General features: G+C 31.3%; 1 protein-coding gene across 3 annotated transcripts; it reads left to right on the forward strand.

The window, feature by feature from the left end:
* The first annotated feature begins 5,764 nt into the window (after positions 1 to 5,764).
* LOC139523220 (uncharacterized) lies at positions 5,765 to 11,688 on the forward strand. Of its 3 annotated transcripts, none has more exons than XM_071317062.1 (2): positions 5,765 to 5,872; positions 10,478 to 11,688. In XM_071317062.1, the coding sequence occupies exon 2, from the start codon at positions 10,566 to 10,568 to the stop codon at positions 11,352 to 11,354; it is 789 nt and encodes a 262-aa protein (XP_071173163.1). In that variant the 5' UTR covers positions 5,765 to 5,872; positions 10,478 to 10,565; the 3' UTR covers positions 11,355 to 11,688. The 3 variants fall into 3 exon arrangements, with proteins under 3 accessions (XP_071173163.1, XP_071173161.1, XP_071173162.1); XM_071317060.1 differs by lacking the exon at positions 5,765 to 5,872 and adding an exon at positions 6,318 to 6,515; XM_071317061.1 differs by lacking the exon at positions 5,765 to 5,872 and adding an exon at positions 8,354 to 8,491.
* The last annotated feature ends 1,681 nt before the right edge of the window (positions 11,689 to 13,369 follow it).

Raw genomic sequence — 13,369 nt, forward strand, 5'->3', positions numbered from 1 at the left:
TTCTGTCGTTTATCTGTACAAGCGGTTGCATTTCCTCTCCTTTCCCAACAAACAAACGAACGAAACGCAACTAGTCTGATTTCTCTGGAGCTCATCCTCAATGGCTCTTATACGTCAGGAAACTTACATGTATACTAATAATGATTGTTTCATGAACAACGATGTATGAACGAACTATTATAAATTCGTCAATATCTGTAATGCATGACTAAAGTATAACTTTTATTACAACTACTGTATTACTTATTTGGATTAATGACGGCTATCATGTTCAACATTGCACAACTATAACCATAGAATTTTAAAAAAAATCCTCAAAAATCCTCAAAAGATATAATGCCTTAGCTTAGATAATTAGTATTCTTTTCACAAAAAGTTCGTGTAAATGATTGTCAAATGAATTTAATTATGTAAGAATAAAATGTTAAAAAGAAACTAAAAAAAAATTATGCATGTTGTATGTTGTATTTTTTTGTCAATTAAAAACTTTAAAATTGCAATAGTTTTATTAGCATTTAAACACAGCCAGATTTGAATACAAGTTAAGAAATTCCGGTAAAGTCAATGCTATCAAACAGATGTACAATGGTATATCAAATTGGGTAATATTGCATTTAGTTTTTATTAAAGATTAAAACTACTATTTTTTGCTTCATATTTGAATCTTTACGCCAATTGCCGCTAAGAAAGTAATCAAAAATTGTTTCCTTTTATTTTTATACACTTTCGGAATTACGAATCTGAATTTTATTTTCAATTAATTTACACAATTTAATTATTGTATCTTTATTCTCATCGTGTATTTAATCTTAGTGTATTAACATCATGACATATATATCTTTATTCTCGTAAACCAAAGTACAATGGTACAGAGACAGCATATACTCTAATCCTTTCTATTTATCCTTTCCGGCAAATAACAACATTTATACCTGTGTACGCTTGAACTCACACCTGCGGCTAAATAGCTACAAGGTAAACGAATTGACCTCAAGCCGAGATATATACAGTGACCTTTACAAAATAATATACACACTCTGCTCACACATTAGTTGCATTGAAATGATTATCAAAACAATAACGGTAAATAGAACTGAAATATTTTCAGTTCAATATCAGTAAAAATGTTCAATAAATATTTTATGAAAAAAATCTCAACAATAATTAATTAAATTTATTCAAAAACATTTACTAGAGATAATTTTATAGGAGTTTAATTCAATCAATACAAAACGGTATATATATGCATATTCACTTTCGTTCATTCTTATATTGTGGTTTATAACTTCGACCATTCGTCAGCTGTGCGCTTTTAATTACGTATATTGTCGATAAGCTATAAGAGTTAAACAGATTTTATTTTTTCCCAGAATTCAATAAATCGGGCTAATACGTCACGACCCACTCGAGAATTCAACCAAAAAAGTTACAAATACTTGATTTTCTCCGTTATTAGAAGGAATATAAATTTAAAACTTTGCAAATGTGTTTTTTATGTTAAGATGAACATAATTAGATGATAAGTAAAAAATCGCGGAATTTCCCTTTAAAATCTTTACTAAATTCTAGATTTGGTTTTGAAGTTTGGTTCTACGTGTAGAAAACTTATTTCAAACGGGATAGCACATCCTCATTTTTACGGAGATGTTGTTTACCGTGCCATTGGATGCTGGATGTGTAATGATTGATAATTTAGTTTCAGATGCATTACTTTTTATTAGTTGTAATTGGCTTTGAACTAGCTGTCAGAAATTGCGAGTACTCTCAGATCTATACTTAGTATCTTTTTGTTGATGGGATGTACAAGTACTCGGTCACGTCCACTCTCTGTTTTTGCTAGATGTATTTCTATTTGTATCCATCTCATGAGTTAAGCCTTTTTCAACTGATTTGTATTGTTCGTTCTTATGTTGTACTGTTACACCACTGTCCCAGGTTAAGGGGAGGGTTGGGGTCCCGCTAACATGTTTAACCTCGCCACATTCTGTATGTATGTGCCTGTCCAAAGCCAGGAGTCTTTAATTCAATGGTTGTCGTTTGTTGCAGTGTTACATATTTGTTTTTTTGTTTTTTTTTTATACATAAATTAGGCCGTTAGTTTTCTCCTTTGAATTGTTCTACATTTGTCATTTCAGGACCTTTTATAGCTAACTATGCGGTATGAGCTTTGCTCATTGTTGAAGGTCGTACAGTGACCTATAGTTGTTAATTTGTGTGTCACATGGTCTCTTGTGAAGAGATGTCTCATTTGCAATCATACCACATCTTTTTTTTTTTTTTTATATCATATGCTCATATGCATTGATAATTTTCTTGAAATAATTATAGTTTTTTGTTAGATGTATCCATCTGATGAGGTAAGCCTTATTGTTGTCAATGTTTTTATTTGTTTTGATGCTTTATATACAATATACAATTTTTTTTTTTATTTTCCAAATTAAAGGGCCCATTAAGAGCATAACATTAGTTACAACATGACATAAACATGACAGAGTGATTAAAGAAAAATAAAATAATAATTGAAATTCAAATGCATGAAGAAAGGATCAGTGGTCAAGGGGAGATAATTTTGATATATTTTAGAGTATCTAACTAATTTTTTGATTTTCTTAGTTGCAGGCCTTATCCAGGTATGCACATAAAATAGATAGAAATCTGCTATCTTCATTAATCATGATCCATGAAAAAAGATCATTTATATTTAAACTATCTAAACTGGGGTATTTTTTTTATATAATCAGTGATATCTCTTCTGAGGTTATTGTAAATAGGGCATTCCAGAAGAAAGTGCATTTCATTTTCAATACCATTTGTATTACAATATAAACATATCCTCTCATGTCGAGGTAATATTTCATATTTACCACATACATTGGTAATTCGTTCATGTCTGCCAGTTTCTATTCTTAAACAGTGATTGCTAAGTCTGTATTTTGTTAATAAATGTTTTGTGGGTGCTTTAAATCTAAATAATTTTCATAGTCAAATGACTTTTTGAATGAAAAATAAGTGTCCAATTTGCCTTGATTCTGTAAATAAAAATCTCGCATTTTCTCCCAATCATTTTGAAAATTTAATTTGAGCTGTTTTTTCAATAAGTTTTTAAATTTATTTTTTCCTAGATTTTTACATATATTTAGGTCAATACCCAATTTTTCACTGTAGAAAATGATATTAGAGAGCCATGAATTATTGGAACTGGTTTGACCTTTACTTTCTATCATTTTTAACTCAGCATAAGCATTTTTCAATAAATCAGATGGAGAATTCTCTAGTCTATGCCAATACATAAACATATGTGTTAGCAAATTTATATAAAGAGGATATCTACCCAATTCAGACAGGACTGCTACATTTGTGCACATCTTTGTAACACCAATAATATACTTACAAAATTTTAAATTTAGCTTCTCAAACTCCCAATCTTTAAATATGTCATAAAGGGACAAATTTTTCCTTTTAGAAGTAATGTTAATAACACCCCAATTTTCACAACCATAAGTTACAATAGGCTGTATACAGTGATCAAATAAATGCAAAAGAGTTTTAATAGGAGGATTAGATGATTTCAAATCTTTATAAAGTTTATATGATTACAGGATATTTTCTAGTGTTTAACCTCTTATTTTTTACGTGGCGAGGATCTTCAGAGGTCTCCACGTTTCACAGATTGTTCTGATGTGCAACGGCTGTTTTTCCAGACAAGCTGGGGCCGAGGGACGGCAGAGCACGTCCCATATCAAAAAGTAGATATTTCGCCGTATAAACTATGTTAACAACGAAATGCGCAACTGGTGCAGAAAATTGGTACCGTTAATGTTATAACTACCACTGGGTCGATGCCTCTGCTGGTGGACTGTTAGTCCCCGAGGGTATCACCAGCCCAGTAACCATGCAGTACTTCGGTACTGGCATGAAAATACGGATTTTTTTGTGTTATTAAAATTTGCTGTTACAAAATGTTATAAACTATTATAAATTAAGGAATGTATCTCCCTCATGCAAAGCTCTGATTCCTTTCACGGATTTGGCTATACTTTTTGGACCTTTTGGATTATAGCTCTTCATCTTTTATATAAGCTTTGGATTTCAAATATTTTGGCCACGAGCATCACTGAAGAGACATGTATTGTCGAAATGCGCATCTGGTGCAGGAAAATTGGTACCGTTAATGTTATAATTACTAAATAATCAATGTAAACTAATATATTTTCTTTCTATTACTGGTGTTGTGAGGAAGGAAATTAAAAAAAAAGTAACAAAAATATTGGGATCTATGTAATTCAAGATCACAGAGTCAAATGTTGTGTTATTTCTTTGCAAAACAATTAAGGACTATGCAAATTTTGCCTGCTGTAAAAATATTGCAAAAGTTAAGTGTAATGTAGGTACACTAGCAGATTTTCTAAAAATTTAAAATACAACTTGCCTTGTTGAACTTTAACTGAAAATCGAAAAATAATACATTTCATGATCTCTTTTTTTTTCTGAAGAAATACTAATCCAGTTCTTTTAAAATAGATAAACATCTGTTTATATATATATAGAAAGCATATCAATTCGGCGAAAAACGTTCTAAAACTAGTCTTAAAATCAGCAAATTTTAAATACAAAGATTTAATTGGAAAAAAAAACTATATGTTGTTGGCAAAAAAAAGCAGTTTGAATGACGTAAAATAATGATGGGGTCAGTAACATCGTTTTATTGTTTTTAAAAGTGGTGTACCAGGTGAAAATCGTCGAAATAAATCATCACGTTGTAGACCGCAAATTGTTGCTGTTTCTTGGTGAGCATTTAACACCAAACTTACGACACCCATGTCGATGTATTGTTATTATGACCATACGAAAAACATACCAATTATTTGGACTATCATCTTTCTGGTGCAGGACATTTACGCGAGAGAGAAAATTAACTAAAAGGGAAAAATTTGGCGCAGATACTAGAACCCATTTTAGCGCAGTATTAATTCGTTCGCCTGCATTTTCGATATCCCTTTCCCTTTATAGCGAAAACCTGCTTGGTTGAATAATAAACTTATAAAAAATAAGAGATAAGGGTGAATCTACACTTGATTCTATTTGGAAAAGAGAAAGCAATTTTATAAGAAATAAGGATGAATCTACACTTGATTCTATCTTGAAAAGAGAAAGCATTTTTTAAGAAATAAGAATGAATCTACACTTGATTCTATCTGGAAAAGAGAAAGCAATTTTGTAAGAAATAAGGATGAATCTACACTTGATTCTATCTGGAAAAGAGAAGGCATTTTTTTAAGAAATAAGGATGAATCTACAATCTGGAAAAGAGAAAGCAATTTTATAAGAAATTAGGATGAATCTACACTTGATTCTATCTGGAAAAGATAAAGCAATTTTATGCACATTATTCCATTATCATTGTACGTTCTCTACGATATAAATCATCAAGGCTAGAACATACTTGTTTTCAATTTAATTGTCTTTTGGTTTAAAAATGTATGTTTTTACTAATCTAATAATTGATTTCGTTTCCATTCTACGTGTCAACGAAAATTGATGACAATGAACATTAATTACTTAATCCCTAGCAACATTAATGACTTAATCCCTAGCAACATGTTAATTATTACGTTTTATGTACTTCTTAAATATAATTTATAGTCAGTTTTTGGAAATGTGCGTCAACACCGGCCACAAATATTATAACATCTTTTAAATCATTTTGTTGGAGCGTTTATCAAATTTGTTTAACTTTATATATCGACTTGAAATTTTATTTGATAGCCAGGAAATTCTTGTATGATAAAAAAAACCATAACGGAAGAAGAAAAAGAGGAGGAGAAAGGGAAGAAGACCAACAAATTCAGACAGACTGATACGATACGATCAGGTAAGAAATGAATTTGTACCCATATGAATCTGCAATACTGTAATTCAAGTAGATATTGAAATACTGTAAAATTGTCCTTTGAGTTTCGTGAAATGCTTATACTAACTTTTTCTTTTTTAAACCCATTACTTAATACGGTGATATATATGTACATAAATCTTCATCATTTAACTGTATTTTTAATCAACTTAATATCACACAGTTGTTTATGTTCTTGAAGCATTAAGAGATGAAACTTTAAATTAAGTCATATATACTTTTTGTTTAGTACGATTGGTCGAAAACACCGAAAATTGTTAATCCGTTATATGACGTCACAATATACAAGTGATATAAATAAATTTAAAAAAAGGAAACATGATCCGTGAAGTTAAAAACAATTTTATTGACCGAAATAACTTCTAGTTAAATCCTCTTTATGTGTGGTACGGATCAATGAATATATTAAAAAGATTCGAAACCCTCGAGACATTTAATAAATATCCATGAATAAAAATGTCGTCATAATACAAATACTGTGTAGAAATAGCTGTATTATATCAACAATCTAAATCTTGATACACATTCTGTTTACTTGGAAGGACATTTTGATTATTTGTAAATTTAAGAAAGGAGAGCAAATTCAGACGTTTGTATAATTCAGGTGAGTCAGTACATGCTAATTTTCAAAAATATAGGTAAATATTCTTTTTTTCCTATTGATAAATAACTGACCACTTCAGAGTTTCTATGAATGAATAACGGGATGTACGTGTAAACATTGAAAAAATGGTATTTCATATTTACAAATACATGTACTTAAATTAGGACCAGAATAGATAAATTAGTCAAAATTTATATACGTGTTCAACAAATAATTTATATTACTTAAGATGAATGAGTTATAGAATTCTCATTATATATGTACCTATAAAGTTAAAAATCGCAGTTTACTGAATATCTCATTTTAATTTTATCGCACGAAATTACCTAATGTTATCAAGCAGCAGTAACATTTTTCTTAAAACTATAAATTAAAACTCCATTTGATCTATAAGCCTTGGGGGCAGATCGAAAAAATGTGTGAAACTCTTTGATTCAGTTTTAAATTAAAAAAAAAGGTGAATAACATAGCCGTCCACGCAAGTCCCCAATGGATAGTAGTTAAACGCCCCCGTAATAGTATATGAAAATAACATAGTACATATTATAATTATTTGTAAATCTACACGACAAAGGTTTAGTTTGCTATATTTCTATTTCTATTTATAGTTTGTTTTGGGCAAGTATTTGTATACTACTAACAAATCCTTGTTTTGGGTAATTTCAGTTTTTTGATAAATTTATTCACAAATTTTCCATATTTGGGTAAGTTTACAGAGTATTTGTTTTATGTTGAGGATAACTTATGTATGCTGACCCGTACGAGGTCAGCTTATGATGACATGTGTCGTTTGATTTGTATCCGTTCCCCTTTTATTTATAAAAAGTTAATGGGACAGTAATTTAACTTCACATCGATGTAAATAAACAAGTTCTGACTGCTCAGTGTTTAGTTTTCTATGTAGTGCATGTTTCGTGCACTGTTATTTGTCTTTTCGTTTTTCGTCATGGCATCATTCAGTTTATTTCAATTTATGAGTTAGAATATTTTATTTTCACCTGTCTTTAACAAATTATGAAGACGGAAAGTAAAAACAACAATGAATTGTTTTCTCCCATTTTTCTGATTTTATACCAATAATATATAACTCTTTATAGTCTGCCAAGATACGCTAGCCTTACTGATGACATGACTATCAAAATAAGGTAGGGCTTGTGTGAAAAGTGAAACTGTTGTGTGTGTGTTTGTGGGTAATATAGTGGAAGTTGATGCTGTATATCGTATCTATTTTTCGTGTATTGTTACTACACAAATCAGGCCGGTAGTTTTCTCGTTTGAATCATTGTTCATTTGTCATTTTCTGGGCCTCTTTTAGCTATGAGTATAGCGGTGTCGGTATGCTTGTTGACCTTACGATGACCAATAGTTGTTTTAAAACTTAAACGTCTTTGGTCTCTGGTGGAGAGTTGTCTCAATTGCAATTACAATGATCAAACCACATTTGTTTTGTAATTCTTGTATAGTTTGGTTCCTTCGCAGGCTCACTATAATAACCTGGAATCCACGAAAAAAGTCATGATAACGGTCATTGAATTATAAGGAGCACTTAAAAATTGATACAATTAAATAGACCTAAGGAGCCGATCAGAAATACAAATATATTTGAAAGGATTTTTATGTAATTTTTTCTTTATATTCAAAGTTAAATGTCTATTTATCCTAAAGTCCTTGAGCCTACAAAAGAATCAAATCTTTCATAAATATATAGTCTATAAACATGTATATCAGTGTATTAGTATTCAATACCTGGTATCAGGTATGTATGTTTAACTCAATCAGTAATTCATTTCCAGAATATTTACATTATTGATATAAAATAGAATTTATTGTCAACTTTTGTGTATTGATGTATGAAATATTGAGCGCCAAGTAATTAATAATTCAACACAACACTTTTCCGATAATGTTTCTGTTGATCATGATATTTGTCTCGCGAAATCAGCATCAAAATGGCGGATTTCATCAGGTAAAATTAGGTAAGCCAGAATTCTTTTTTTTTTTGTTGTTGTGTAAAACACACACTAGTAAAATTTCTAAGTCGCATTACTAAATTGACTTTTTTTTAGTACGGGTGATTATGAGACGAGCATTCGATTCACACAGTCGCCATGGTTTATGCTAAATCATATATATATATTATAGTTTTACATAGATACGGTAATCTATTTTCAACAAAGTGGAATAGACATTACGTTTTCTGAAAGATATTACGAATATGAGAAAAAAAATATAACCACATTTTTGTAAATAAGCGGATTAATATAACATAGATACAAATAAAGAATGAGAAAATGTTATACTTATGTCTAATAAATTAAGGGGGAGACCGGGTTCAATGAACAAAGTGCATGGTGATAAAATACAATAGGCTTTTTGGTTTTTATACGCCCGTCAAAATTTTGACGGGACGTATTATGGTATACAAATGTCCGGTGTCCGTCCGTCTGTCCGTCCGTCCGTCCGTCCGTCGTACCGTCCGTCTGTCCGTCTGTCCGTCCGTCTGTCCGGCGTAAACATGTCGCACCGTAACTTGAGAACAACTTATTCATGAAACTTAATATAGTTGTTTCTTATGATGGTCAAATGATCTGTACACTTTTTGGTGAAAATAAGATTTAAACTTTTTGAGTTACGGCACTTTGTAACTAAAACAGGGGTGTGTGTTTTTTCACATGTCGCACCGTATCTCAAAAACGTTTCTTGATTATTGCTTAAAACTTTACATACTTCTTAGTTATATTAATCTTAATATCTGTATACTTTTTGGTGATGATTCAAAATTTCATTTTTGAGTTTTTGAGTATTTTGTAAAAAAGGGGGAGGTTTTTTTTACATGTCGCGCCGTATCTCAAAAACGATTTGTGATTATTGCTTAAAACTTTACACACTTTTTTGTTATATTAATCTAAAGATCTGCATACTTTTTGGTGATGATTCAAAATTTCATTTTTAAGTTATTGAGTATTTTGTAAAAAAGGGGGAGGGGTTTTTTACATGTCGCGCCGTATCTCAAAAACGATTTATGATTATTGCTTAAAACTTTACACACTTCTTTGTTATATTAATCTAAAGATCTGTATACTTTTTGGTGATGACTCAAAATTTTATTTTTGAGTTATTGAGTGTTTTGTAAAAAAGGGGAGGTTTTTTTTTACATGTCGCGCCGTATCTCAAAAACAATTTATGATTATTGCTTGAAACTGTACACACTTCTTTGTTATACTAATTTAAAGATCTGTATACTTTTTGGTTCGATTCAAAATTTTATTTTAGTGATATTTGTAAAAAAAAACAGGGTGGGGGGTTTCACATGTCCCGCAGTGTCTCAAAAACAATAAATGGTTATTGCTTAAAACTTCCTCAGAAACTATTTATGATTATTGCATAAAACTTCCACAGAAGACATCGGGCGTATCATGCGATCATGGCGCAGCTGTTTATTAGTTCTGTTGTACTTAATTTGTTTTTGATCATTTTTTGACGCTTTTTATTTCTTTGGCATTGTTTTATTTTTGTATGGGTTCCAAATATCGACATACTGTAAAGATAAGAAGATGTGGTATGCTTGCCCGTATCAGAAAACACTTCTACTAATATGTTCATAAAAATATTCTATGAAAAAAGTTAATATCGTAACGTCGTTTTGCCTTTATGTAACACATACCCGACAGCTAACTACAAATCAATTATCATGCAGAACTAAAGAAACATTCATAGGTCATTGAATAAATATGTCAACTTAAACGTCCAGTGGCAAATATTTTACGCATTTTTAGAGTTGATGATGAAGAAAGGGGAATGTGCGATATACGTATGCGGGACAGCGATAAAAAGAGGAAAATACAACAACATAAAAGTTATTTTATATATCATTACATAGCATGACATCTTTATTTACCCTTTTTAAAGATTTTATTTCTTTCAGTTTTTTTATTAAAACTTTTGTTATATTTTATTAATAGGTTGAACACGGAGCAACTGATATATAGATTCTGAAAGTTAGACATTGACAGTGAAAATCAGGATTTACTCATAGAGGCAGTGCATAATATGTCTTCTTTCTGGAACATGATTTGCTTTCCCCGGAGAAGATTTTCTTCTGGACAATCTAAAAATAAACAAAGACAAAGGAGGCGTAATAAAGGGAATGTTGTAACTTTACAAAGGCGGAAGTTATTGGACGATACTGGACATTTTCAAGATACACAATCCGTTACTGCAAACGAGGCCACACAACCCACAGAGAAACCACCTCAAAATGATGTTCCTAACAAAAGAAGGCGTATTCAGGACATATTTAATACAGACCCACATTCCCCAGCACTTCGCGACAGTGAACAATCATCTTTCGATCCATATGAACATAAACATAGTGATAATTTCACACACATGAAAGTACCTAGTCTATTTATTGACAATAACCGTCCTAAGAGACCCCATAGTGACGTAAATAATGTTGAAAGTATGTATGGATATGTTCCAAAAACAATGCAAAATTTATACACATCTACAGCATTAGAAGGACAAAAGATTGAAGATTACTTCTCTAGTTTACACAATGATATTTACTTTTCTAAATTTGCAAATTCTGAAGCAGTAACCAAAGATAAAACTGAAAGTATCTTACAAAGAGTACCGTTTACGCGTGCGTCAAGTTTATCGTCCGCACCAGAAGAAAAAGTTTCGTTACTAGAAGAAAATTATCCTGATACTGAAATGGACATAGGTCAGTTTAACGATGTAAATCAATGGGAAAACCCGTTAGCACCAAGGACAGAATACAACATGGAAGAAAAGTTTCGTTCAATATTTAACTCGGTTGAAGAAGTTCTGTACTAGTATGTTTACTGAGTACTTCATTTTCGTTTCGGAAAAAAATACATTTTCTTGTGAAAACTTGATCTTAGTTGTAAACTTGCAACATACATTATAATCATGTAGCTGCATACGAAAAGATGGATGAATTCGCCTCAATAGCCCAAGGGGCTACTGCTGACTGTATGCGTTTGATTGTTTATCCGTCAATCGATGACGTTAGATGATTCGAATTTTTAGCTTTAAAGATATTTTTATATTTGCCAGTAATATGACTGCAGGGTACTGATCAAACAATTTGTGATGGTTTTATCTGTTGAATATTTATTATATTAAATTTGTTAACTACTGCAAATAATTGTGAAAATCTTTTTATATATGTCATCTGAGACCTGTGTTATAGTTAGTAGTCTCATGTGTCATAACACAATCATGGAATTACATTTTTATTAGGATTTCCAATGCCGATAATTTGAATTGATTTTTTCATAGTAACCCCAACTGAAATCCGAATCACACTACAATCGACTAATGCTAGAATTACTGAGCTGCAGCTGTTGTTCTATGCGCTGCACACTAGATTATCATTAAAAAATATCCGAAAATCATTCTCAAATATCATGTAAACATTCAAAGTATACTATATTGTAGATTTCGATTAAGAAAAATTCATCACATTAATCTGTTGTAAAAGCCAGTGTGAGAATATCCTGCTCACCCACCTGGTGGTACTCGTTATATTACTCGAAAGTAAAAACTTGTCATGTCCTCCCCATATAATAAACTCTCGTCATTTTACTTAGTACTCAAACTCAAAATTATCGAGATGTGTCGAAATGACTTGCAACAAAATTGTATGCCATGTGTAAATCATCTTATTACTCCGTAGTCAAAATCTGTAATAAGTTAACACATTGTGTTTAGCACAACTTTATGGGAGCAACCATTTCACCTTGCTGCAGATTGCTGTTTTAAATTCATAGACAATAACAAGAAGTAAATCATGGTAGCAGATATCTGTTGTAAGTTTAAAGACAATAACCCTAAGAAATAGCCTTGCTGCAGATTGCTGTTTTAAGTTCAGTTACAATAACACTAAGAAATAGCCTTGCTGCAGATTGCTGTTTTATTTCAAAGACAATAATTCTAAGAAATAGCCTTGCTGCAGATTGCTGTTTTAAGTTCAGTGACAAAAACATTAAGTAATAGCCTTGCTGTAGATTCCTGTTTTAAGTTCAGTGACAAAAACACTAAGTAATAGCCTGGCTGTAGATTGCTGTTTTAAGTTCAGTGACAAAAACACTAAGTAATAGCCTTGCTGCAGATTGCTGTTTTAAGTTCAGTGACAAAAACATTAAGTATAGCCTTGCTGTAGATTGCTGTTTTAAGTTCAGTGACAAAAACACTAAGTAATAGCCTTGCTCAAATTGCTGTTTTAAGTTCAGTGACAAAAACACTAAGTAATAGCCTTGCTGTAGATTCCTGTTTTAAGTTCAGTGACAAAAACACTAAGTAATAGCCTTGCTCCAGATTGCTGTTTTAAGTTCAATGACAAAAACACTAAGTAATAGCCTTGCTGCAGATTGCAGTTTTAAGTTCAGTGACAAAAACACTAAGTAATAGCCTTGCTGTAGATTGCTGTTTAAAGTTCAGTGACAAAAACACTAAGTAATAGCCTTGCTGTAGATTGCTGTTTAAAGTTCAATGACAAAAACATTAACCCTTTCACGTTCCGCCAAATTGGACGTAAACTTATGGAAAGACACTAGCAAAGTTCAATCGTATATAGCATTCGCACTGAAGCTTACACAAAGGTGGTTTTGGGTCCATTTGAGAGATAATTGATTAAATATTTCAAAGAAATAATTATATCAGAAATTTTGTCTTTTGAAGTCACGTGTTATCTGTCCAAAAGTCACGTGACTTGCGGAAAAAAAGTAAAAAAATACAAAAATCTTGCGAAAATGGTCGTTTGGAGACTTTTATAATGGCTAATAGGATATAGTTTTGGTGTCAAAGCAATGTCCTAAAAATGATAA

The sequence above is a fragment of the Mytilus edulis genome, chromosome 5 (genome assembly GCF_963676685.1).
Source record: "Mytilus edulis chromosome 5, xbMytEdul2.2, whole genome shotgun sequence".
In the NCBI taxonomy this organism is placed as follows: Eukaryota; Metazoa; Mollusca; class Bivalvia; order Mytilida; family Mytilidae; genus Mytilus; species Mytilus edulis.